This window comes from Dipodomys spectabilis, unplaced genomic scaffold, assembly GCF_019054845.1.
Source record: "Dipodomys spectabilis isolate Male_0828 unplaced genomic scaffold, ASM1905484v1 ptg000457l, whole genome shotgun sequence".
Taxonomy (NCBI): Eukaryota; Metazoa; Chordata; class Mammalia; order Rodentia; family Heteromyidae; genus Dipodomys; species Dipodomys spectabilis.
The window spans coordinates 1,095,721-1,117,647 of NW_024871134.1; the positions used below are offsets into that span (position 1 = coordinate 1,095,721).

The 21,927-nt window shown below is 47.4% G+C and overlaps 1 protein-coding gene across 4 annotated transcripts in view; it reads left to right on the top strand.

Annotated features, from left to right (window-relative positions):
- Col9a1 (collagen type IX alpha 1 chain) overlaps nt 1–21,927 on the top strand; it is a 51,790-nt gene that overhangs the window by 29,019 nt on the left and 844 nt on the right. For 2 of the 4 annotated variants that reach the window (XM_042668566.1, XM_042668568.1), the window contains 18 exons: nt 1,459–1,512; nt 2,913–2,966; nt 4,902–4,955; nt 5,050–5,103; nt 5,213–5,266; nt 5,778–5,831; nt 6,925–6,969; nt 8,233–8,286; nt 8,371–8,424; nt 9,857–9,910; nt 10,601–10,672; nt 11,268–11,303; nt 12,195–12,239; nt 13,508–13,540; nt 16,243–16,389; nt 16,564–16,618; nt 17,312–17,500; nt 19,998–20,075. In XM_042668566.1, coding sequence (XP_042524500.1) covers nt 1,459–1,512; nt 2,913–2,966; nt 4,902–4,955; nt 5,050–5,103; nt 5,213–5,266; nt 5,778–5,831; nt 6,925–6,969; nt 8,233–8,286; nt 8,371–8,424; nt 9,857–9,910; nt 10,601–10,672; nt 11,268–11,303; nt 12,195–12,239; nt 13,508–13,540; nt 16,243–16,389; nt 16,564–16,618; nt 17,312–17,500; nt 19,998–20,075 — 1,186 coding nt within the window. Of the gene's footprint in view, nt 1–1,458; nt 1,513–2,912; nt 2,967–4,901; nt 4,956–5,049; nt 5,104–5,212; nt 5,267–5,511; nt 5,542–5,777; nt 5,832–6,924; nt 6,970–8,232; nt 8,287–8,370; nt 8,425–9,856; nt 9,911–10,600; nt 10,673–11,267; nt 11,304–12,194; nt 12,240–13,507; nt 13,541–16,242; nt 16,390–16,563; nt 16,619–17,311; nt 17,501–19,997; nt 20,076–21,927 lie in introns of all 4 variants that reach the window. The other 2 variants (XM_042668567.1, XM_042668569.1) reach the window with 2 other exon arrangements.

Below are 21,927 nucleotides of genomic sequence, written 5' to 3' on the forward strand. Positions count from 1 at the left end.
GTGTCTTTGGGAGATAATTGTTTTTTTTTTTGAAATAAGAAAAAGGTCCCCATTATACATATGAGCATCTTTTTAGCAAATAAAACCTTCTCCATATAGCTGATATAGAGCCAGGCGAGTGGAAAGCAAATGGTGAGCACAGGAGGGTGTATTTATTCAATACCATAGTGCTTTTACATGGGATGATGGAAGCAGAGTGCATCCTGCCTGGCGTGGGCGTATGAGCACCGGGTTAATGCAACTTGGTCCAGTGTGTGAGCATTACACCTACCACAGTGCCACTTGATCCTAACCATGTCTTCTTGTGTTTGTGTGTGTCAGTCCTGAGGCTTGAACTCAGAGCTTTTCTCTCTTGCCTAGCTTTTTGCTCAGGGCTGGTGATCTACCACTTTGAACCAGGCCTCTACATTCAGCTTTTTGCTGGTTAATTAGAGATAAGTCTCATGAACCTCTGCCCAGGCTGGCTTCAAACTGCGGTCCTCAGATCTCAGTGTCTTGAGTAGCTAGGATTACAGGTGTGAGCTCTGGTCCCAACGAGCCATGTCTTCCCATGAAGAGCGAATCTCTTAAGCTGCAGTGTGGTGCTGCTTACACTGCACATCCTCAATGGACAAGCTTTTAACAGGGTTCAAAGAGGTGTGCAGATTGGCACTTTGCTAAGAGTTGGATGCTTATTTCACACATGGAAGAGAGGGGTGGCTAATGTAAAAGATGCATGATTTTTTTTTTATGGGATTGCAGTGTGAACTCAGGGTGTGAAGTTTGCTTGCGTGGCTGGTGCTCTCCCACTTGAGCCATACCTCCAGCCCAGCTTTTTGCTGGCTAGTCTGTGAATGGAGTCTCACAGACTTTTCAACCCTGGTTGGCTTCAAACCACAGTCCTCCAGGTCTCAGCCTCCTGAGTTGCTAGGATCACAGGTATGAACCACCAGTGTCTAGCTCTGAACCATCTTTTTTTTAATTTTATAGGCTCTGACATTGGTAATTGTGCCAACTCAATTGGCATAAGGTTTGGGTAAGCCTACCAAATTTTATAAAAGTATAATTCACCACTAGAATTCTTGGATTTTTTTCTTTACTAACCAGAAAAAATTGGCTAGAGAATGACTATTTCTTAGTGTTACCATTTTCTAATTTTTATTTTTTGCTGGTATTTGTGGTTGGAACTCAGGATCCCATGCTAAAATACTAGCTCCTAGCTCACACCCCAGCCATTCTAGCTTCAGTTTGCTTTTCAAACAGTTGTACTTTTTGCCCAGGGCAGGCTCCCGAGGCAGGCTCCCAGCGCTGCCTGCTGAGTAGCTGGGAGGGCAGACAGGAGCCACCAGGCCCAGTCATAGTCTTACTCTTGGTGATTAAAAATCAAAACGAATGCCCAGATTAGCTTCTGTGATAGAACGTAAACTTTCAGAAGTGGACACTGTAAATGAAATAACAGACTCTTCATTTACGTTTCAGGGAATGCAAGGCTTGAGAGGCATCACTGGCATTGTTGGAGACAAAGGAGAAAAGGTAAGATGGTGATGATAATGCTGTCATAGCACCGGGTATTAAGCATTTTAAGATTAAGATTAGGCCACTTAAAATAACCAACCTTCTTTCCTTCCTTCCTTCCTTCCTTCCCTCCTTCCCTCCCTCCTTCCCTCCCTCCCTCCCTCCTTTCCTTCCTTCCTTCCTTCCTTTCTCTTTCTCTCTCTTTTTTTCTGTTTTTCTCCCTCCTTCTGTCCCTTCCTCCCTCCCTTCCTTCCTTCCTTCCCTCCCTCCCTCCCTCCCGCTTGACCGCCCCCTTGCCTGCCTGCCTTTTGTTCATTCACTCATTCACTGTGTGCTGAGATGGCAGGCAGGCAGAGGGGGCTGTCTGAGACCATTAAAGCCGTTTCCATCATGCACAAGCTGGGCTCACTCCTCTAATTCAAGGCGAATGATGAATGCAAGTTCTTTGTTGGATCTTACAACCCTCTCCTCTGGTGACTGGAATGCCTGCTCAGCTCTAATGCTCAGGAATGAACACTTCCAAGGCTCTGTGGTCCTTTTGCTCCTCTCATGATTTGCCTGTAGTTCTGTCTGAACTTGCTATCCAGAGCTTTCTGTGTTTTAATTCTTATGACAGACGGGTCTCCCACGGGATGGTGATCGAATGCACCGACTGCTTCACAGTTCCCAGCCCCGCTCTCTCCCATCGTCATATGTGATTCACTTACTTTGCTGATATCTTATTCACTTTCAAGATGAGGTTACATTTTGTCAAAGAACATTTTGAGAAAATACCCAACACAGTTTTTTGCTTTGAAATCACATTTGATTGTTATAGTGAAAATAAGATAGTCAGACAGAGGCCATTTTCACGTCAGCAGCTGATTGAAGCTCAGGAGAAGTCTTGTCATCACTGCACATCCACACACGTAGCCTGAGCCAGGAGGAGGAGAGGGGGCTCCTAAGAGTTTGCTTTTTTGGATGACACGGGTTAACTTTTCAGAGATCTGGATAGGCCCCGAGTCCTGGGATTCCCTCCCACGGCACTGTCCAGGTGCCCGTGGGGGTAGGATGAGGCTTCACCACTGGTGAAGCCCCACAGCCATCTGAAGACCCAGAAGGTGACCGCCAGGCCCCAGTAAGCACCAGCGTTCTTAGATCTTGTGGTTGAGATGCAATATTAACTTAAAATACCCAGCATGGTGTGAGTGAGGTCACTGAGGTACTGTGGGTGAGATGAGCAGATGTCAACTAGGTTTCACACCTGATTAGATAGTCAAGGGGCTCACTGATGCACTCTGTATTAAAACACACACTCTCTTGTTATCTGGCTGTCTCATTTCCTTAAGAAAATGGTTCTGTTATTTAGCATATGTGACATATCTCATTAAACAAACGTGACCAATGTCAGTTTGACTTCTTTGTCTTGTTTTCTGCAGGGTGCTCGGGGCTTGGATGGGGAGCCTGGGCCACAGGGTATCCCTGGGGCACCGGTAAGTGGGGGTCTGTATTCACATGCTTACAGCAATAGTAGATGATTGTAATACATATATTTGTGTGTATGCACAAATAGCATGTGCATGTGAATAATTAAGAATGGGAACACAGTCAAAAGTTATTGTATTTATTTAAAACTTATGATCTTCCTTTGAGCACAGAGATACAGTCCTCCAATGTGATTTTGTAAGTATGTGTGCCTGTCTTGGGGCGAACTCGGGGCACTATCCCTGAGCTGAGTTTGCTGGTGCTTTACCTCTTGAGCCATGGCTCCACTTGCAAGTTTTCAGTGGTTAAAGAGACTCATGGGTTTTCCTGCCCAGGCTGGCTTGGAACTGCAGTCTTCAGCTCTCAACCTCCAATGTAACTGGGATTACTGGAGTGAGCTACTGGTGCCAGTGTCAATTTGATATTTTTATAGAGTAAGCATCATTTAAATCTTCATCTTAGGTATTTAAGTATTTCAATGAAATATTTCTGTTTTCTATGCTGTCCTTTTTGCTCGGACATCAGGCGGCCTGACTCATGGTCTGGGTTGTTCTAACTTTCTGCTACTGTGGTTTTTGAGCTAATTCTCCCATACTTTGATGATCATATGTATGGATGCCTCAAGCCTCTTTCAGGAGTAAATAGATAAAACCCTGATCCATTAGGAATCACACAGAAAAAGTAGGAAAGCTATAAACAGAATTTCTCACTATCAAGGTCCTGTAGCCCAGTGTAACTGATAAACTACAAAATCTAGTACTTAGATCTGGACACTGGTGGCTCATGCCTATAATCCTGGCCACTCAGGAGCTCGAGACCTGAAGATGGTGATTCAGAGCCAGCTGCAGCAGATGACCCCTCAAAACTTGTAGCTCCAACTAACCCACAAAAAACTGGAACAGGAGGCATGACTCAAGTATTAGAGTGCTAACTATGAGTGGAAAATATAAAGCAATAGCATGAAGCCCAGAGGTCAGAATCAGCACACACACACACACACACACACACACACACACACACACACAATCAATCAATCAATCAATCAAAGGCTAGAGCATATGAACCACCTGTCCATGCAAGAGGACTTAAGAGAAGGTTGGTTTGGAGAGCCAATCTGGGTTGGTAGGCAGGAGGGGATGGACTGAATATGCTTCATAAAGTATCATACACATGCCACTGCTTCCTAGAGCCAGGGACTTCCTAGAGCTGAGACTGAGGAGACAGGGAGAACCATATTCTAAAGAAGAATGTGCAATGCCAAGCTGAGCACTTTGATCTGAATCAGCCAAGGATAGGGGTGGTCAGGCCATTCAGAAAAGCTATGTCACAGGTACTCCTCTGTGAGGCTGCTTGAATCAGATGTAACAGGAGCCTGGTAGCTGGGACAGAAATCATTATTACTGATGGGAATTAAATAACTGGTGACAAATTGGAACCTAGATCACAGTCACAGTGCACAGGATTAGCTTGTATTTAGATGCAAACTGATTGCTTATATGCAGGGTTCTAATTGCTGGCTGTAGTGTGGAACTTCCTTCATCCATTGTGCATTTCAAATGAAAACAGTCCTGATGGCAATACCAACTCTTTTGTGTCCTGGGCTTGAACTCAGGGCCTGGCGCTATCCCTGAGTGTTTTCACTGAAGGCTGGCGCTCTACCTCTGGAGCCACAGCTCTACTTCCAGCTTTTTGGTGGTTAATTGGAGGTAAGTGGTTCATAGTCTTTCCTGTCAGCCTTCTGAGGAGCTAGGATTACAGGCATGAACCACTGGCACTTGGCTGGCAATGTCAGTTTTCAAGGCCTTATTATAAACAGGGTTCTTGAACTTAGGCATCTACAGTAGATTGAAGTCAATGACAGAACAATGTTTGAATAACATGAGTGATGTTTTCTAATTTTGAAAAGACAACAGTAAATAATGTTTGCCCATGTTTTCACACAGGGAGACCAAGGGCAGCGAGGACCTCTGGGTGAAGCCGGGCCCAAGGGAGACAGGGTGAGCTCAGTTGACCCAAGCAGGGTGCTGGCATTCTCCTCCCAGGACATGGCCTGCACAGCACAGTCTTGTCTGTTCTCTCCTCTGCCCACAGGGAGGACAAGGCCCTCGGGGACTGCACGGACTCCCAGGACCCAAAGGGGACGCGGTAGGTCCTGACCGGGTGATTGGCTCGGAATAAACCTTTAGCCTATGCAGTAGGGAAGAAGAGTAAGGCTTGTATTTCTAAGACCATGTACCTCTTCGTGTGTCTTTAGGGCTTGCCGGGTGTGGATGGCCGAGATGGGATCCCTGGAATGCCAGGAACAAAGGTGGGTGTCCACATCACTTTGGGTGTCTGTCTGACTTTGGGTGTCCGAGTCACTTCGAGTAGCTGTGTGACTTCGGGTAGACTGTGTCACTTTGGGTATCTGTGTGACTATGGGGAGGAATGGGGCTGTCTGTGCCCCGGTCAGCTGAACACAGCATTTCCATTACAGCATTCCAGAAGGTTTGTCTAGACCTTTAATTTTCAAATCAAGTGTCAGACATGGATTTTTCATCTGGTTGCTTTTAGGAACTTAGTAAAGTGGCCCGTTTGACGAAAGTGGGCGGAGGGAGATGGCGTGTTTGGCTAAGTTGATGCCCTGTGTCCTAGCCCACGCACCCCTTAAATTAAGTAACACTTTACAAGCACATATAAGGTCAGCTGTTGGAAAAATCTTTTTACTTAGAAGTGCTGGACTCCTAAAAGGAAGGCAGAGGTTTATGTAGGTTCACTGCTGTGATGAAGACTGTTTCTCAGAAGCGTACATGAGCTGAGGCTATGATGCTGTCTCCTAGGGCGAGCCGGGGAAGCCTGGGCCTCCGGGGGACGCGGGTCTCCAGGGACTACCGGTGAGTGCCTGCCTGTGTATCTGCTCACCGCAGCGTCACGCTGAATTCAGAGGGAGACACGTGACCGTGTGTGGTGACTTTTGAGACAGCATGATGCTTTACTTTTAGTTTAGTGTATACTTTTGTATTATTATTTCTCCGAAGAGTTTTCAACTTCTCTAACCATTCTAAACAAAAGCATTATTTGTATTTGGGGGTCTCCTCATACTGTTTGGCCTTTCATGAGAGAGTATGGGTTCTCTGAAGTATAGCACACTCAAAGTGATGTTTTTAGCATGCATGTGACTAAAACCTCAAATGGGTTTCACGGCATGTATTCTTGACTCTTTGAAGGCAAAAGTGTCCAATTAACAAGTTTGGTAATAACAAGGACTGGCCCTTGCTGGACGCATGCACTTACTTTTGGGGGTTGGGGCACTGGGACCTGAACTCAGGGTCTCACACTCTTGCTCCACTTTTTGCTCATGGTTGGCACTCTACCAGTTGAGCCTCCCATGCTGGCTTTTTGCTAGTTAGTGGAAGATAAGAGTCTGGAGGCTTTGTCTGCATGTGCTGGCTTCCAACGAAGATCTTCAGATCTCAGCCTCTAGGAGACAGGATTACAGGCATGAGCCACTGGCGCCTGGCTGGCACCTGTACTTCTTATGGCATCAGAGGCAGTGTGGAGTGCCAGATCCGGAGCCTGGCATCCTTCTGCCATTCTCTCTTCCACTCCAAAGCCCACCACATTCATCGCTCCTCCTTTTGTACTCTGTTCCCAAGCCATGTGCTGTCTGTATAATGTTCTTCTGCCTGAGAAGGCCACTGCTGACCCGAGCGTGGTGATAGACCATAGCATGGAAACTCATCTTTCACAGGTGACTGTAGCTCATACGTAGGATTCTCTTCAGGGTTTGTTATCTGACCAAGCCAGATAACAGATGCGCAATGCCCTGTGCGCAGTGGGCACAGGACACCCGACTGAGCTGAGGAATGAGGTGCTGCTCCCTGACGCTAGCATTTAAGCGTGCCGCTGCTGTCTGAGCTCTGGCGGCAGTGGGCTGCGCATCTCGGGGAGGTGACTGAGAGCAGATTCTGTGTGCACTTTTTTCAGGGTGTACCTGGAATTCCTGGTGCAAAGGGTGTTGCTGGTGAAAAGGTAAATTTAACTGATATGTTTCCTTTGAGAACACACTTGATGCTTTTTAATATCTCCATTCTACCTTTTACTTTATATTTAACCCCCAGGAGAAATACCGAAAGTAAACAACTTCAAATGCTAATCCTTTCCTACTTGAAAATTAGACTTCCTATGTGAGAATGTTATCCGTTGCCAGAATAAAACATAGGCTTACTATTTTTTACTATTTAAAGTGAGGGAGAGATGATGCCATAGAGCCTTATGACGTTATTCAGATAATTTAGCTTTAGCTGAAGAGATGGTATTTTGTCTATATCAGCCACTACTTTATTTTACATACATCAAAAGGTAAGCTAGTAAAAACAACACATAAAAAAAATGAAAGAAAAAGCAACTTTGCTTTAGAATTGAATAGGTAACATATACTTGTGCAAAGCTGGCACTAGTGGTGCGTGTGGACTGGCCCACGGGTACACGCCTGAGCACGCTGGGTCCCACTAAGGCCTGTGAGGTGGACGGCATCGGCTTCTCCCAGAGCACGCTGTTTGTGAAGCAGGGTGGTGAGGTGTTCTCCATAGCAATCCCTTTGTTTCCTGGTGTCCACTCCATTTTTTAAAAACAGTATCAATAAGAGTAAAAGGGCTCCAAGGAAGTATGCTGGAAATGGTAAACATCCATATAACCAATACTGTGAAGAAAGAAAAATCTTCAAGTTAAAAGGGATTCCTGTGTGTGTGCCCATGTGTGTGTGTGTGTGTGTGTGTGTGTGTGTGTGTTTCAACTTAGGACCTCGGTGCTATCTCTGAGCTTTTGTTGCTCAAGTCTATCATTCTACCCTTGAGCCACAGCTCTGCTTTTGGCGTTTTGGTGGTTAATTTGGTGGATAATTGGACTTTCTTGCCTGGGCTGGCTTTGAACTGTGATCCTCAGATCTCAGCCTCCTGAGAAGCTAGGATTACAGGTATGAGCCACCTCTGCCCAGCTAGGGATCCCTTTAAATAAAGAAATGTTAACCTATCACCTTTAATATACTTCTTAGACAATACTTACAGGATGTGGAGGCATTCATTAAAAAGTTCTACCAAAAAATAAAGAGAAAGAAAATAAAAAAATGAAAAGAAAGAAAGCACACACTCACACACAAAACAGAAGGAAGAGAGTTACATTCTCCCAGCTTGCCACAGGGTAGATGATTAAGGCTACTCAAATATACCAGGCGTATACATGGTGTGGGCCAGGCCAGGTGGCTAGGGCTGCTCTGAGTGCTCACTTCACCCGCAGGGAAGCCCCGGAGCTCCAGGGAAGGCTGGCCTGTTGGGGAATTCTGGAAAACCGGTAAGCCACCCTCTTCCCTTCTCATCAGGGGATGTCACCAAGTGACGCTGACTGACGCTCCCTCTGTTCTTGTTCTTGGACCAGGGCCAGCAGGGGCCTGCAGGAGAGGAGGGGCCCAGAGGACCCCGGGGGCTTCCTGTGAGTATTTCTTTCCCCAAACTCTGCTCACTGCCCGTCCTCCCCTGTGGTCCTCCCCAAGCCTGTGCATGCCACCCATTCATCGTGGATGGTGAAGACCTGCTGGTGTTGGTGCTGATCAACACCATGCAGGACTGCTATTTAGGTATATAGAATTCCTCTTTACAGTGAAAGGAGACAGAAGCGAGATGTTTAAGAGGCACAATGACTTTCTGCTCTTATTTCCGGTTGAAAAAAGTACTTTCATGTGATTACAGTTTGTTTGTGCCAGTACTAGGGCTTGATCCAGCCTTACATTCTCACTTGGCTTTTATGCTCAGGGTTGGGACTCTACCACTGGAATCACAAACTTTTTACTGGTTAATTGGAGATAAGAGTCTCATGGATTCTTTTCCCTGCTCAAGTTGGCTTTGAACTCCTATCCTCAGATCTCAGCCTCCTGAGTAGCTAGAATTACAGGCATGAGGCACCCGGCTGATCTTATGGGTTTGACAGCAGATGTTTGTCTTTACTCTGGCTCCTTTTGATCCTATTGCTATCAGTCAGAAAGGGATTTGCAGATATCAATCACTGCGAAGAATTATCTTTCTGTCCCGGCTGAGGGTAAGTTTAGCATCACAGCTGCTGGGCTGTGCAAGTTTATCAGTCATTTAACAAGTTTTTTGTGGCCGCTGCCATTGAGATATTCCCAGGAAATGTGACTATTAGCTAATAATCTCAGTGTTCAGTTGAGCTGAACATGTTGGAAATAAAACGAGTATTTTATCAGACTGCATAAGACTCTATGCAATTCTCAAAAGCCAAAGCTGATGAATGCATGTGTCTTTCTCAAAATTTTTTTTAAAACCAGTTTAGGATGTCAAACACTTTCAAACTCAGCTCTCAAGTAAAAAAGTAAAATAAATGTTGCTCTTGATGTATATTCATAACGAGTTGCATGTCTCATTAGAACTTAATTCTTTAAGAACTGTTTAGAGTGAGAATAAGTGAAAGGAAGTCTAATTTCTTCATCAGTTTCTACAATCTCTGGCTTTTTGGAGTTGCAGAAGTGGTTCTCAGGCAAACATCTCTGTCTGTGCTTCTTTCTTGCTCTTCTGGGGTAGAAGGTCATTTGCCAGGCATTTCTTTAGCATGTTCTGCAGGGCTGAAAGTTGACTCTGTGCTCCAGACCCCGCACACAATCTGAGACCTGTCTCAACACTGCAGGAATGCAGAGTCCAGAGTGGAGCTGCATTCTGTACATAAGGCACCAGAAGGGTCAGGAAGTGACTCCCTGCCGTGTCAGACGCCTCTGCCCTCAGTTGAAGGGAGAATATTTTGATGACTTTTATATCTAAATAAATAAAAATACAGATTGAATGTTATTTATTCACATAGTGCTTAAACATTTGATTTGGGCAGCTAGCTAATAGTAATGTGTGTGGCTTCACAGGGCAGCAGAGGAGAGACAGGACCGGCAGGGTCCCCAGGCCTGCCTGGCAAACTGGTAAGTAAGGCTCCAATCTGCTTTCGGGAAAATATTTTTTAACAGTTTTTTAAGAGTACCTTTTTAAGAACAAATATGAACCAGGCACCAGTGCTTGATACCTATAATCCCAGCTATTCAGGAGGCTGAGATGTGAAGACTGAGATTCAAAGCCAGCTTGGGCAGAGAAATCTGTGAGAATCTTATCTCCAATTACTACCAAAGAGCTAGAAGTAGCGCTGTGGCTCAAGTGGTAGAGTGCCAGCCTTGAGTAAAAAAGCTCAGGGACAGCACCCAGGCCCAGAGTTCAAGCCCCAATACCAGCACTAAATAAACAAAGAAAAGCAGGAGAGAAAACTAATTAACAAAAGGCTATTTAGTCAGTGGCCTTTTATTTTGGTCGCTTGATCCATGTGTGAAAATGTAAACGTGGAATTTCAAAACTGTGTCTTTGGTACCATGGAGGATGTGTTAACCATGTGACTCACAGTACATGTGTGAAGTTTAGCTGTGTGGTGCATGTGTGAAAGTTGTGTGATACATGGCGCATATGTGACAGCCATGTGATGTGTGGTATACTCGCAAATTGTGCAATGCTAACCATGGACGTGCAGTGTGCATGTGGAGGTGAGTCATGTGACATGCAGTACACAAGTTTGGCTGTGCTCTGTGTTGTGGAGACCCTGACTTGGGGCTCTGTTTGTTTTCCAGGGCCCCCTGGGCCGCCCGGGCCTCCCCGGCTTGCCTGGGCCCCCAGGCCTCCCGGGAATGAAAGGCGACCGGGTAAGCTCCCAGTACCTGTAGGCCTTATTGACGAGGGGGTTGGTGCCTGTCCAGACCAAGCTTGCTCTGGGCCCAGTGAAGATGCTTTCTAGGGTGTGTCAGAGAAGTCCACCCTGAAAGGTTTGTGCAAGCTCCGAGGCTTGGTTGAGAAGCCGGTGGCTCACCCCTATGATCCCCGTTACTCCCCAGGCTCAGATCTGAGGATCTCAGTCTGAAGCCAGCCTGGGCAGACCAAGACCCTCATCTCTAACCCACCAAAAAGCCAAAAGTAGAGCTGTGGCCCAGTGTAGAGTACCAGCCTTGAGCAGGAAATGCCAGGGACAGCACCCAGGCCCTGAGTTTGAACCGGCAGGCAAAAAAGAACTAACATCTGTTGACTTAGCAGAAGAACAGAAGTCTACGTAAGAATTGCAGCTGCAGCTTGCTCAGTTCTAAATTGTGCCAGGGGCCCCTGTGGCGTCAGGGACCCCGTTCTCGTGAGACATGGGGAGGGGTGTTTCTCATGCCATGCCTGCCAGCCCAGTGAGGGGGGCTGGGTAGACAGCAAGCACCTCAGAATACCAAAGCCGTGTTGTTTCTGCTCTGTCCACAACAGGGTGTGACTGGCGAGCCCGGCCCAAAGGGAGAACAGGTGAGCGCAGAGCGTGAAGGGAGCCGAACAGTAGCTACCGGCCAGCTTAGGGGTGTGAAATGATGTCCGTCCTTCCTTCCTTCCTTCCTTCCTTCCTTCCTTCCTTCCTTCCTTCCTTCCTTCCTTCCCACCTCTCTTCCCCTCCTGACTCCCCTCCTTCCCTCCTACCTCCCCCCTTCCTTCCCTCTTTCCCTCCCTCCTCCCCTCCTTCCCAGCCTCCATCCCTCTCTCCCTCCCAGCCTCCCTCCATCTTTCTCTCTCTTTCCTTCTCTATTATCTTTTAAGTAGCTGTACAAAGAGGTTGTTGCCATTCAAAACCCCAGCTTGTGAGTGCAGTGCATTTGATCAATGTCACCTCTCCCCTTGTTCTCCCCCCTGTCCCCCAGCCCCACCCCCCCTCAACTTATCAGCTCCATTTTGTCATACATACACTGGATACCACGGCTGCATCCTCCCTCCCTTCTCTCTCGCCCCTCCCCCTCTCCCTGCCCCCCCCCCCCCATCTGCTCTCCCTTCCTGGTGCTCATTTTGTTATTGCTGTGAGTGAAACTCACACTTGCCTTCCACAGAAGCCATGGCAGCATACTGCTCTTTTTTTTTTATTTCTGGCCTCTGTTTCCTGCGGTCAGAGGCCTCTTTCAGGCTTGCCAGATTACAAGATTGCGGGCTGTGCTCATTACTGTAAACACCTGGGTTCAGCTCCACTTTGGTAAGAGCTGTCAGCCTCACCTGTGACCCCCTTTTGGCCTCTGCCCTCAGTTTGGCCTGGCCTCCAGCACTGAGACGTCACCAAGGGCATTTTCTTTCTGTAACCCTTAGGGCTAGTGACTGGGTAAAGTTGACCCCGGGGACAAAGACGGAAAAGTGTGACCTTTTACCGTGATTTTTCAGGGAGCCTCTGGTGAGGAGGGGGAAGCGGGACAAAGAGGCGACCTGGTGAGTTTGTTTGTTTTTTCTTTCTTATAACTGCTTATCAATTTTGAATTCTGTTAGAAACACACACACATATGAACATGTGCGTGCATATTTTATCATACGGTCATACTCGCTTCATTACCTTCTTTAAAGTCCACCCTTGAAGACTCCCAAGATGATAGGTAAGATACAGGAAAGTGGAGAGGAGTCCTATCCCCAGAGGCCTTGGCTGGAAGGTCCCCCGTCCCTAGCTCTCTTGACACTTGGGTGACTGAGACACCTTTGGCCTCGACCTGGGCACCTTGGCGATTATGCTGTCAGCCTCTGCAGGAAAAGCCGGGCAGAGCTCGGGGGGGGGGGGCAGTGAGTTAGCTCTGAGGCTTTGGTTTGCCTCAAACCCACCCAAGTGGTCCCCTCCATCTGCACAGGACGACACTGTCAAGAGTTCCAGCTATGGAGGGGGAACGCACGTTCTTGTCCACTGCGTGTCTGGGTCTGTGGGCACATGCAAGGGTTCACATACAACCTAGCATGGGCTCACTTGGAAACCCAGATCTTGCTCCTGGGGGCTCAGGGTGAGCAGCTGTTCATGGAATTGCTTTGGGAATCTTAGTGCTGGACAAAATTCTGGTAATGTGTAATTCAGGCATTCAAGATTTAGAATACAAGTAGATAGAACATCTGAACTGGGCAGATGATTACTTTAAGAATGAAGAAAATTAACAAAGATTATTCTGTACTTTCTATAAAAGTTATTCATTGTTTGAGCTCAGAAAATGTTTGAAATCATTGTGTTTTATATTAGAGATTACCTGATATACCAGCACATGAGATAAATTCATTTAGAATGAATGATGGGAAGACTAAATTTTTTTTTTCAAAGCTTAAGAGCATGTACATTTTGTTTAGGCTGGAATGAATTTAAAATAATTAGTGTTGAAAGCTAAGTTTTCATAATAGGTTCAGATGCCTATTACACGTTGTGACAGGATGTTACTTACCATCTTTCACCTGAATGTTTCGAGTCCTGGACAGATCTGTGGGCAGGTCTGACCCAGCCCTGCCTGTGTCACTGGAGGCCGGGCCAGCCCTGCTCACACTGGCCACAGCGTCAAGTAGCAGAATCGGAACTAGAATCCAGCTGTTGAGCTAAACTCTTTCTGCAGTGCCAGAGTTTATGGTGCTTGTGTTCCAATAGTTCAGTAGCTTTTTCTTTTTTAAATGTTTTGGGTGGGAAGCTATCGAATGTGAATATATTGCTCTAATGTAATCTTGTTTTACTAATTTAGGGAGATATGGGATTGCCTGGCTCAAAGGGATCTGTAAGTATAATCAACAATTTTTCATGAAAATTTTTAAATTAAAATTTAATTTAAAAAGTAAGGAAAACTGGATTGGGAAGGTGGCTCAGTGGTAAAGTGCTTGCCTCGCATGCATGAGTCCCTGGGTTTGATTCCTCCGCACCACATAAGTAGAAAAAGCTGGAAGTAGCACTGTGGCTCAAGTGGTAAAGTGCTAGCCTTGAGCTGAAGAGCTGAGGGACAGTGCCCAGGCCCAGAGTTCGAGTCCCACGACCCACAATAAATAAATAAATAAAATTAAGGATATGAGCCAAAGCAAGCTGGAGCCTTGCAAGCCTGGCTCCTTGTAGACAGAGATTGAGGGACTGGGGTTCAAGGCCAGCCCAGGCAAAAAGGAAGCTGAGAGACTCGGTCCATCTCCAGGCCTGTGCAGGGTGGTACCTGCCAGTCATATGGCTGCAGGTGGCCTGTGTGTTGGGGGGAAGGTTGGTGCCCTGTGCACCTGTTATGTCCAGTGATGTAGAGATGAGACACGCATTGCCAGCCTGGGTCTAAAGTGAGCCCTGCCTTGAAAACATGGGAAAAGGCACTGTGGGGCTGTGGCTCAAGGGGTAGAGCACCTGCTGAGCAAGCATGAAGCCCTGAGTTCAATCCCCGGTGCTGCCAGTAACAACAGTACCCCTTGTCATAATCAATAAAACTGCATCACGGGAAAGGCTCTGGCTTTAATTTAATTCTTAGAAGGCTTTAATTCTTAAGTTTAATTCTTAGAGGGCTTAGCTTCAAGGAACTAAATGCCCAAATTTACTAAGTAATGAGCTAACCCAGTACAATCCACAGCAATGGAAATATATCTACCTGCCCTGTTCCCAGGGTTTCACTACACCGCATGGTCTAGACTAGAACTCACTATGTAGCCCAGGCTGGCCACAAACTCTTCCTGCTTTAGTCTCCCCAGTGCTGGGATTACAGGCATGCACCACCATGCTAGGCTTTGGTTTTAAATTAGTCACTCCAAATGGAATGTTTTTAATACTGTAAATGGGTTTTTATGAACGTTACATGGTAGGCTCTATTCTGCTCACCAAATAGGTCATTTTTAAAGAACTGGCTTGGGTTTTGCTTTGATCATACAAGTGGATTTTATCGGCAGCTACAGTATTGTAAAATATTCCAGTATCTTTCTTAGTCTCATATGTGTCCCAGTCAAGGAGGTAAACTGGTGGCATAAGCAGAAGACGATGAAGAACTTAGAAAGGAACATGATCAGCATGTTTTATTTTGTCATTTTGTGGAAACTAAGCAGTGCCCTTACAAGTTGGATCAGAAACAATTCGTAGGAACCCTGAAGTGGGCGTTCATGTGAAAGGAATGCACACGAACACTGTGAGACACCAAGAAACGGGCAAAGAGGCCATGCCACTGCCCCCAGCTCCCAGCAAGCCCGGGCCTCTTATTTCTGGTGTGGTCTCCATTTCCCAGAGTATACCCAACCAGCTGACAGCATGGCGGCCACCGTCCCCTGAGTAAATAGCACACCCTCAAAATGCTTCAAGAGAAACAAGAAGCACAATGAAATCAGGCTCAGAAAGGCATACAAAGCCCGTTTTTGTGTGTATGTCGGTACTGGGGTTTGAACTCTGGCTTTGTGCTAGGCCCTTGGCTTCTTCACTCAAGAGTAGCACTCTACCAATTGAGCCACAGCGGCACTTCTGGCTTTGTGGTAGTTAATTGGAGATAAGAGTCTCATGGACTTTTCTGCCTGGGCTGGCTTTGAACTGCAATCCTCAGATCTCAGCCTCCTGATAAGCTGGGATGACAGGCGTGAACCACCAGCGCCCGGCTTGGCAAAGTGTTTTTGTTTGTTTGGTTTTTTTGGGGGGGGGGTCCAGTTGTGGGGCCTGAACTCTGGGCCTGGGCACTGTCCTCAGCTCTTCAGCTCAAGGCTAGCGCTCTACCACTTGAGCCACAGCGCCACTTCTGGCTTTTTTCTTTTTGCTTATGTGGTGCTGAGGAATCGAACCTAGGGCCTCATGCATGCAAGGCAAGCACTCTACTGCTGAGCCACCTTCCCAGCTCCTTGGTAAAGTGTTTTAATGCCACATTTTAGATGTGGTAAATGCATTGGTTTAGTTTATGTTCATGTTTGGTATCTTCAAATTAACCCAGAAGTTATGAAAGCTAAACAACTTACACTTTTGAGGTAGGTTTGTTTTATGTGTGTTGCAGGAGTGATGTCCAAATAGAGGAACTCATGGCATTGTTTATTTTTTTGTGGACATAAACTTCTAAGAAGCCTTATGAAAGTCAGGAGCGTGGCACTGAGGCCGGGCTCAGGGGCAGAGCGTGTGCCTGGCATGTGCGAGGCTCTGGGCTCGGCCCCAGCACCAAGCAACAAAAAAGAAAGCCAAAACAACCCCACCCACAGAGCAGATCCTAGAGAGTAGTTTGAGTTGGGAAGACGCGATCTGAAGCAGTGTTATTCCAGTGACGATTTGGAAATGGCAATAATCGTAAACACTTGTATGGCTTTGCTATAACTGGAGCTCTCAGGAGACTGGCTGGTTGTTGGGGTGCTCCCCTGGGGTGGATGGTGCTCCCCTGGGCTGCCTCCTCACCAGGCAGAGCGTAGAGCGTGGGCTCCAGGAATGCCTGGTGTTGGTGCTGGCAGCAGGACATACCTTCAGGTGTCTGGCCCGCTGTGCCCACTCTCTCTCTTCTAGGCTGGGAGCCCTGGGGAGCCCGGCCTGCGGGGGCCAGAAGGAAGTCGGGGGCTTCCAGGAGTCGAAGGACCACGAGGACCGCCGGGGCCCCGGGGTGTGCAGGGGGAGCAGGGCGTCACTGGTCTACCTGGCATCCAGGGCCCTCCGGTGAGTGGATGGTCCTGGGGTTCCAGGAGACGCCGGGCTGCAGGGGATTCTGGGAGATTCCTGGCCGCAGGGGGCCTCTGCCCGTTGGGCTAGGTTGAAATCCTGCCCCCTGGGTCTTTCCTGGGTTACATCGCCTGCACTTCCCTGGTGAACCACCTTTCCATTCCTGCTCAGGGGAGAGCTCCAACAGACCAGCACATCAAGCAGGTCTGCATGAGAGTCATGCAGGGTGAGTAGCCACAGCCCCTGAGCCCAGCCGACGCTAACAACACTAACTCCTGCTTGAGCAAGTCAGCCACAGCCCAAGCCCGTGAACTCCTGCTGCCTGACTTAATCCTTGCAGTTTGTATGGCAAATAAAAGGGACGCTGTCTGCTTTCAGAGTGAGAGGATTTGAGTCATACCTGCATGTGCAAGTATGCTCATGTGGGCACATGTGTGGGTGTGTATGTGCCAGTACTAGGGCTTGAACTCCAGGCCGCAGCATGATCCAAAAGCTTGTCCACTCAAGCCTGGTGCTTTGCACTGAAGCACACCTCCACGTCCAGCTTTTTGGTGGTTCATTGGAGATAAGAGTCTCACACATTCCTGCCCAGGCTGTGTTTGAACCCTGATCCTCAGATCTCAGCCTCCTGAGTGGCTAGAATTACCAGGCTTAAACCACTGACCACCTAGCAGGTTTTAAATAATGTTAAAGCCAATGTTGTTTTTACCAATTATCATTTACAGTCGCTCATAGCTTCATAATAAAATAGTGCTTTTTTTCTGAGTTAGCCTTTCTTTATCTTTTTATTTTTTGCCAAGTTGGGGACACATATGCACGTGCGCGTACACACACACACATACACACACACACACACATGCACGCACGCACGCTTGCACACTTAATCTGAATTACTCCTGGGTCATTTGCTGTCTTTCAGAACACTTTGCAGAGATGGCTGCCAGTCTGAAGCGCCCTGATGTGGGCATCTCAGGACTCCCTGGGCGCCCAGGCCCCCCTGGACCTCCTGGCCCTCCTGGAGAGAATGGCTTCCCCGGTCAGATGGGGATCAGGGGCCTCCCAGGGATCAAAGGTCCCCCTGGGGCTCTTGGTCTGAGAGGACCTAAAGGTAAGAATTTGCCCAGGTGGGAATGGGGGGGGGCAGGGCACACCCAGATTTTTCCCTTGAAGGTCATGGTGCTCCAGTGAAGGTCGGAGGGCAAGCAGGCCGCCAGTTTGGCCGTGAAGGGGTAAAGGGGCCACCTGGCCAGCTCCAGCCAGGACCATTCATTCAATCACTTGTTCGGCATGTGCACAACTGCATGTTAAAGAATGAGTTTTGCCGGGCACTGGTGGCTCACGCCTGTAATCCTAGCTACTCAGGAGGCTGAGATCTGAGAATTGAGGTTCAAAGCCAGCCCGGGCAGGAAAGTCCGTGAGACTCTTATCTCCAATAAACCACTAGAAAACCGAAGTGGCACTGTGGCTCAAGTGGTAGAATACTAGCCTTGAGCTAAAGAGCTGAGGGACAGCACCCAGGCCCAGAGTTCAAGCCCCATGACCGACAAAACAACAACAACAAAAAAAGAATGAGCTTTAACTGGGGCTTCTTGTAAGTCTGGCAATGTTTCAAAGCTTCAGAGATTGAACCAATTGATGAGAGAGAGAAAGAGAGAGAGAGAGAGAGAGAGAATCCCTCCCTCCCTCTTGTCCATGCTGTCTCCTGCTTCAGAAACGCAGCCTGTGGGGCTTTGGTGCAGGGCTGTGGTGTAGTGCAGTACAGTGCAGTGTGTGCTGGGGTAGGGTGCGGTGCGGTGTGGGGCTACAGTGTGGGGCTCTCTCTGGCCTCACCCCAGGGTGGCCAGAGGGTGGCCGCGTTGTACTGGCCACGGTAATAGCCAGGCCACCCCAGGCTGAGTGCTGGCCTAGAGAAAGCACTTGTCCATGTTCTTGCTGCCCATCACCTTGGGGGGGGGGGGAATCCTGCTTTTGTGTTTCATGTACCAGTTCTGGGCTGAATCCAGGGCCTGGGCATTGCCCTGAGCCTCTGTACTCAGGCCTGGTACTCGGCCATGCGAGCCACAGCTCCCCTCCCAGCCTTTGTACTCAGGACTGGTGCTCTACCATGTGAGCCACAGCTCCCCTTCCAGCCTTTTGGTGGTTCACTGGAAATGGGTGTCTCAGGACTTTTCTGTGAGGCTGGCTTTGAACGCTCATCCTGTCTCAGCCTCCTGGGTAGCTGGGGTTACGGACATGAGCCACAGCGCCCAGCCGTTCTTCACATTTGGAATGATAAATCAAGGCCAACTAAAGTTACAGGAGGATTTCCGCAGTTCCTTCTGCTTGTCGTTCCTCCTTGATGGCGGAGGCCCAGGGGACTGGCCCTGACTTCCCTTCCAGCTGACCTCCACTGTCCCCTCCCTCATGGAACGCAGACCCCCCTACCTTCCTTACAGACCAGCAACTGTGTTCATAGCTGGTAGGACTCAGGACTTCTCCCTTTGAAGGAGGGGACCCACATTGTTCTGACTGAAATGCTTTTCTAAGCAAACTTCACCATCCCCTCCACTGGGGGCTTTTGGGGGTGGGGTCTTAATGGACATTTAACAGGAAAAATGGACAATCTTTATAAAGATGTCATTCCATTTAAAAGTATTTACAATCTTTTTTTTGGTATCCATTAGAAACATTGTTTCTTGTTACACTTGTACTTTTCCAATCAAGCTTATTTCTAGCTATTTAATATTTTAATTTCTATTATTTGTGGTATGTTTTACATTGTCTTATAACTGCCATTTGTACCTAAATATTGATCTTCAGATATTAATTTTAATTTTGAACCCTAATACTTTACTCAAATTTTTGTTTGTAGCAGCTTTGAAATTGATTTTCTAATTTTAAAATATATACTCATATCACCTGAAAGTAAGAGCAGTTCTGTGTGTGTGTGTGTGTTTGTGTGTGTGTGTGTGTGTGTGAGCACAAGTATTAGGCTTGAAATTAGAGCCTCCAGCTCTCACTTGGCTTCTCTGCTCAACGCTGGCACTCTACCATGTGAGCCACACATTCGTTCTGGCTTTTTACTTGTTAATTGGACATAAAAGTCTTAAAGATTTGTCTGCCCCGGCTAGCTTTAAACCTTGATCCTCAGATCTCAGCTTCCTGAGTGGCTAGGATGACAGCGTGAGCCACCGGCATCCACACGGCTACCCTCAGGATGGTTTTACCTCCTCACACCCCTGAGTGGCAGCACAGCCCCAGGGGCGGTGGCCATCCTGTTCCTCTGAACTCCCCTGCCCTGTGTGACCTGTAAAGCTTTAGGTTGAGATGAGTATGTTTTGTCATAAGAAGAAAGTAGCCTTCCGTTCTTATATTACTGAATACCAAGAATGCATATTCAGTTTTGTGAAATGCTACATCCATGTCTGTGCCCACAATCCTTCTGGGTGTTTCCGCTTTAGCTGTGTTAAGATGAGGAACTGAAGTTTTACTTTGCTTCATGTTGATGGCAATCTGGTTTGCTGCAGTCTCCTTCCCTTCGGAATTTTGGCTTGGCTTAAAGTTTAAAATGCAGAAGTGTGATTTAAAAACATATGCAAAAATAACCTTTCTTTTATGAAATGCAGGTGACTTGGGAGAAAAAGGGGAACGTGGTCCTCCCGGGCGAGGTCCCAAAGGATTGCCAGGAGCTACTGGCCTCCCAGGTGAGTGGTTGTGTGTGTGTGTGTGTGTGTGTGTGTGTGTGTGTGTGTGTGTGTGTGTATGTATGAGAACTGCTAGTCTCCAGGTGAGTTGTGTGTGTGTGTGTGTGTGTATGTGTGTGAGTGTGTATGAGAGCTGCTGATCTCCAGGTGAGTGGTTGTGTGTGTGTGTGTGTGTGTGTGTGTGTGTGTGTGAGCTGCTTGTCTCCCAGGTAAGTGGTTTTGTGTGTGTGTGTGTGTGTGTGTGTGTGTGTGTGTGTGTGAGCTGCTGGTCTCTAGGTGAGTGGTTGGGTAGCACATGGGGAGAGGACTCCAATGTAGAATTAAATGATCTGTGAGTCATGGGTGGACCTTTTGTGTGAAAATAGGTGTCAAGATTTGAAATATTAATTTCTTAAACAGATGCTTTCAGAAGCATAGTGTCAGCTGAGAACCAGTGGCTTACTCCTGAAATCCTAGCTGCTCTGCAGGCCGAGATCACAGTTTGAAGTCAGCTTGAGTAGAAAAGCGTCTCTTATCTCCAATAACCATGAACCAGTAGTGGAGCTGTGGCTCAAGTGGCAGAATTTTTGAGCCAAGATCTTCCAGATCTCAGCCTCCTGAGTAGTTAGGATAGCCGGCAGTCTGTGGCTTTGAACCACTCGTATTTTAGTTTCCTAGCAGAACTTGAGGTGTGGCTGGAAATGCATTGTGGGGCCTCCTGGCACAGCTGAAGCAAGCCCCAGAGGCACTTTTGTGAGCAGTCTGCTGTGGCTCTGGCTAACTTCCCATCTTACCTCAGTGTCTCTCCCAAGATGTGTGAACGATGCCCAGAGCCTCCGGTGCTCCTCCGGCCTGCCCCAGCCCCTCAGCTCCTTGCCAGGGTTCAGTTAGTGTTAGTGCTTGGGGCTGGGTTTGTCTCATTAAGATGTCTGCTGCTAGCTGGGCATCAGTGGCTCACACCTGCATTTCTAGCTACTCAGGAGGCTGAGATCTAGGGATCCTGGTTTAAAATCAGCCTAGGCAGGAAAGTCCATGAGACTCATCTCCAATTAACCAGCATGAAAACCAGACCCTATGGCTCGAATGATAGAAACCAGCCCTGAGCAAAAAAGCTCAAGGTCAGAGCCCAAGCCCTGAGTTCAAGCCCCTGGACAGGCACAAACAGAGCAAAACAAAAGTATACTGGCTCTACCAAACATCACAAAAGTTAGCTCAGCGGAAGAAATGAAGCATTTTGTACACACAGCTTACAAAACAATTGTATGATTCATCAACCTATGTAACGCTGAGAATTAATTGTTGGCAAGCAAACAAGGGCCCCCATTTGTGTTTGAGATCAGTCTCTCTTCATTACCACTCAAGTGTGCAGACATGCCTGACCTCTTTCTGTGTTACATGGCTGCCCCCTGGTGTTCATCCAGAGAGTGACATGGATGTTCATGTTTTAGAATCTCAAATGTTTTTATGGATCCTTGAAATGTAAACACCAAAAACAAAACCCAAACTGTATAATCATTAGGCAGATAGCACAGCTAATGTATATTCATGTGTCATATAGTGGTATGTACAGAAAGACAGGCCTCTACGATTAGACATATGTAATGAGAACACTGAGATGGGGAGAAAATGGACACCTCTGAGAAAAGAAAGAAAACTAAGTCTAAAAAAGATCTAATTGAGCATGTAGGTTTGTTTCAGCTGCTGTGATGCAGGGCAGAGCTCCGTCATAATTTATAATCTCAGCATAAAGAACTTGTCAGTGGAAAACAGACCTTTGCAGAAGTACCTAAAACATTATGTAGGTGCTGTTGGCTCCCAGCTGTAGTAGTCCTAGCTACCCAGGGGGCTGAGACCTGAAGAGGAGATCTGAGGA